The sequence below is a fragment of the Falco peregrinus genome, chromosome 1 (genome assembly GCF_023634155.1).
Source record: "Falco peregrinus isolate bFalPer1 chromosome 1, bFalPer1.pri, whole genome shotgun sequence".
NCBI classification, from domain to species: Eukaryota; Metazoa; Chordata; class Aves; order Falconiformes; family Falconidae; genus Falco; species Falco peregrinus.
Genome location: NC_073721.1, coordinates 33,604,188 through 33,608,772, shown reverse-complemented (window position 1 = coordinate 33,608,772; position 4,585 = coordinate 33,604,188). Strand labels below are relative to the sequence as shown.

Sequence of the window (4,585 nt, the reverse complement as noted above, 5' to 3'; positions counted from 1 at the left end):
CCTTCTCAACTCAACAGCTGTAAATGCTGCACCAGCCAGACGACCCCAGCAATAGTGCCAGGCTGCATTTCCAGGGAGCAAATCACACCCTGAAACCCTAAGCTCCTTCCTTTAAGAAACCCAGGAATGCTCTTACTGTGGCATGAAAGGGAGGGGGGACGGGGAACCCCAAGAAATCTCAAGGACTCATTTGTTATTATGCTGCTGCACAATGAACCAAACCATTGTTCCCTACCTGGGGCAACAAAGCCTTTCAGAAAACACGAGTGCTTTTCCCAATGTGTTCTTTAAAAAACGTCAAGACCAAAGCTGCCAGAGGGTCGGTGAACAGCTGGAAAAAAAACCACAATAAGACAGCTAACGGATTATTCAGAGGGTTTTCACACTTGATCTGTAAACACTCTTTTATTTAATAAAAATAATCATCCATTATAGCAACTTCTGCTTGTGGGTTTGTTGGTTGTTTTGGTTTTTTTACATTAAAGCACAGTTTATTTGCTTTCCTCACCTCTTGAGGATTCAATTCTGAAAATGCAAGTGAATGTAAACATTGCTCTCCAGGTCCCAAGATGCATCTGGAGACACTTAGAGTTAATTACAAAGTCAAAAGTGAGAGCAAAATCAACAAAACACTTCCCAAAAGTAAAAAGATATTTTTTTAAGTCTCTTCCTGTGCACCATATGACTCCAGAGAAGGCAAATTCGTCTTACACATGAGACTTATACAAGTTTCGCTTTCTCCAAACAATCTCTGGCTTGATTTGATAAAGCTGTTTTCATAACATTAAAAGGCTTGCAGATTCATTTACTGTGATGAATCAAAAATTTTTCCTTTTAATGTTCTCCAGAAATTTCTTCATGGCACAAGGATGTTAGATTTGTTCTGGGTTTTGTATTTTTATTTTTTTTTTTTAGCTGAAAGACATTTCAGGAAAGGAGTGTAAAAGCAGTATTAACTCTCTCTCCTGCTCCAATTTCACAATATTTACAAATTTCTTACAAAAAAAAAAATTAATTACACTCTAAAATACTGGAGAAACTGTCAGTTAAGTTTCTCATTTTGGAGTTCTGCCCTCTATAAGACTGAAAGAGGGATGCTTTTGTATTTCCTAGGAAAGATGAGGCTGGCAGATTAAAAACTAAACTCTTCTCCCTTAATTCAGAAAGACGGAACAGCCCCTGCACACAAACCCCCTCCTCTTCTGCAGGAAATCCTGCAGGAGTTAAACCATCACCAATCGATACAAATGCAATAACGTGATATACAGAGCCCTGCTATTCGCTTTGCAGTGTTATCTATTTACAGTTGGAGGCGGGGGAAGCAAGTTAGCATTGAACACATTTGGGTGCTGCAGTATGGTATAATACCAACCGAGATTCTCGTGGGGAGCTTGGCCAGGTCCCAAGCCTCATGTTACACGAGAAATAGCTTGTCACTCCATCGCCCATGACGTCCCTGCCTGCACAGCAAAGCCACCACTCTGTTAGGGTCTCCTTTAATAAGCAGCGAGAGGACAGTTACCATCTCAGCTGTAGTATATCACAGGCAGCACAGAAATTAAACAGGATCAAGTACGATATAAAAAGTAACAAAAATAGCCAGTCTGGTGAGTCTGTGATCCTAAACTGTATAGCCCCAAAAAAAAAAAAAATGACAGGTCATTGGAAATTTTTATAATATTATCAAACTATCAGGTAGGGGGAATGGCTCTAGTTGTTCAGCAGTTTTGAGTGAGGGGGTTTCGGGGGGTGAGAAGAGGGAGACTTTTGATGTGTCAAAGATAATTAAAGCATTCACAGTTTCAAAGCTGCTTACCTAACAAAAATTAAGACATTCAAATTCAGGGATACAATACTGTATTTTACAAGGGGGTTAAAATCAATTACATATACAACAGGAAAAGAAAAAGATACAGCAAAATAAAAAAGCCAGCGCCTCTGGGGTGGCATACTCCCTCTTTGTTGTTCATCTTGCGGAGCTGCACGTTGCTTATCTTTAAAGAGTCAAACTGAGCAGTCGTGAAAACATCCGCTGAGAGATTCCAGCAAAAGAAGATTAAAAAAAAAAAAAAACAAAACTAACAAAATAAACCAAGCAAGTCAAAGGCCATCCTCCCCTGGAAAGCCAAATGCCACGGCTCGGACTTCCACTTGCCTGCTACTCCTCACTGCTGCTGCCCGGCGTTTCCATAGGTTCATCTCGGGTTTTAAAGGCTTCCTGCTCACAAGCTGAAGGAAACCATCCCCTGCAAGCACAGCCCAAGACAGCCATGCCTTTACTCTCCTACACAGTCTTGAATTAGTCCTGCCTATAGCAAAGAGTCCTTCAAACAATCCTTTTCCTCTCTATCCTACAGAGGATCCTTTTGAAGGCCCGTCTGAAGTCATGGTTGAAAATGGTATAGATGACAGGGTTCAAGGAGCTATTGCAGTAACCGAACCAGAAGAAGAACTTGAAGAGGGTGTCGGGCACAGAACAGCTCTTGCAGACGGCCATCAGCGTGTAGGTGAAGAAGAAGGGGAACCAGCAGATGACAAAGACCCCAATCACCACTGCCAGCACAAAGGTGAAGCGCTTCTCCCGGTTCTGCCTGCCCCTCCACCGGGACCCTTTGGTGTTCCTCTCCTCCTCTGCCTTCCGGGGCAAACTGTCCCCAGGCTTAATCTGGCTCAGCTTAGTCTTGGTCTTTCCCCTCGACGGTCTCTCTGACTTCTTACACTGGTTGTTCTCCTGGTGCTCAGAGGAAGAAGTCTCCTCCATGTCTATGCCATTGACCTCTCCCTCCTGCTCACCGCCACCTCCTGCTGCCTTCTCCCCATTGAGCTGAGCCGTGGCTGGCAGGTCCTCCTTGTCGGTCAAGCCATTGTGCCTCTTCTCAGGGCGCTCTGCCCGCTTGTTCGGTGGTACTCTGGTTCGCCTCTTGGCTATCTGGTAGATGCGCATGTAGACCAGGATCATGATGAGGCAGGGGGCAAAGAAGGAGCCGATGCTAGAAGAGATGATGTACCACTTCTCATCGTTGATCTTGCACCCTGCCACCCCCTGGTCAGCCTGCTGCCCACTCTTCTTCTCGATGGAGATGAGCGGCGGGAAGGAGATGACGGCCGAGATGACCCAGACAATGAAGATGATGCACTTGATGCGGCGTGGGGTACGCTTGAGGTTGTACTCGATGGCTTGCGTGATGGACCAGTAGCGGTCCAGGCTGATGGCACACAAGTGCACAATGGAGGAGGTGCAGAACAGCACATCCAAGGCCAAGTAGATCTCACACCAGACTTTGCCAAAGTACCAGTACCCCATCACCTCGTTTGCCAGCGAGAAGGGAATGACCAGCGTGGCCACCAGGATGTCGGCCGAGGCTAAGGAGACCAGGAAAAGGTTCTGGGGGGCCTTGAGCGCCCTGCTGGTGAAGACAGCGATGATGACCAGAACGTTGCCGAAGACGGTGAACAGCATGAGCAAGCCGGCCAGGCTGATGAGGGTGACGGTGGTGTGCAGAGGGTACGGCGTGCCCCAGCCCGGCCCGGCCCCGCTGTCGTTGAGGGTCCCGTTGGTGCCGGGAGGCGGGTAGCCCTCCTCCTCCTCCAGCTGCCGCTGGTACTCCATGGAGGAGAAGAAGCGGCCCCTCTCCGTGAACGGGCGCTCCAGGTTAAACATCAACCCCGGCGGCGTGGACACCCCCCGCCCTTCGCCCCCTGCCCCCACCCGCGCCGCGCCCGGTGCCGCGGGGCTCCGCACGGCTCCGCACGGCTCCGCACGGCTCCGCGCTCCTACCGCGCCGCTGGCCAGGACGGGGCTGCGCGGCCGCCGGGGCGCTGTGTGCTGCCGCCGCTCATGCCGGGGCGCTGCCCGCGGGAGCCGCTCGGCGGGGCGCGGAGCGGTGCGGAGCGCGGAGCGGGGCCAGGGCTGCAGCCGCCGGCGGCTGCTCTGCCTCGCTCGCCGCCGAGCCGCTTTATAGCCCCGGATCAGGCCGGGGCTGCCGCGTCAGCCCCACGTGGGGAGCTGCCCCCGGTGCGCGCACACACACACACACGCACCCCGCACCCGCAGACTCACCTGGCCCGGCGCACACGCACACGCTCTGTGCTCAGCCCTGCCTCTGCTTTGCGCATCCCGCGCACCGCACCCCCCCGCACCCCGGCCTCATCCCCGGCCCCGCGGGCTCGCCCAGCCCGGCCCCGCGCCCAGCCCGCCGCGGGGGCGGCCCCAGCCCGCCCGCAGCCCGGAGGATCGCACCCCGGGGGGAGCCGGGGCAGAGGCAGCGGGGCCGTGGTGCGTGTTGCGGTGGAGCGAGCACCGCGCAGCCCGCGGGGCCCCGGGCGCCCACCGCGCTGCGGCCGGGGGGAAGGCTGCGCCCCGTCCCGCCCGTACGGGGGGGCACCGACGGGCCGGGCGCCGGTCGTGCGACCGCGCTGGCCGGCGGCCCCGAAGGCGGCGCTTCCCTGGCGGTGCCGCCTGCCACCCGCGGGGCGGCCGGGCCGGGCCGGGCTCCCGGCGCTGCGGGGGGGACACGGCGTGGCGGGCAGCGGCGGGGCCCCGCGGGCAGGGCGCTGCCGCCGTGGCGGCCCGGGCAGCGCGGGG

The 4,585-nt window shown here is 54.2% G+C and overlaps 1 protein-coding gene across 1 annotated transcript; it reads right to left on the bottom strand.

Moving 5' to 3' along the window:
* Positions 1 to 392: 392 nt before the first annotated feature.
* ADRA2A (adrenoceptor alpha 2A) lies at positions 393 to 4,348 on the bottom strand. Its single transcript, XM_005239246.3, has one exon. It carries the CDS (start codon positions 3,659 to 3,661, stop codon positions 2,327 to 2,329), a length of 1,335 nt encoding a protein of 444 aa, XP_005239303.2. The 5' UTR covers positions 3,662 to 4,348; the 3' UTR covers positions 393 to 2,326.
* Between the last annotated feature and the right edge of the window lie 237 nt (positions 4,349 to 4,585).

Bases quoted from the DNA above. Each gene is read 5' to 3' on its own strand.
- ADRA2A (XM_005239246.3), bottom strand. From the start codon at position 3,661: ATGTTTAACCTGGAGCGCCCGTTCACGGAGAGGGGCCGCTTCTTCTCC.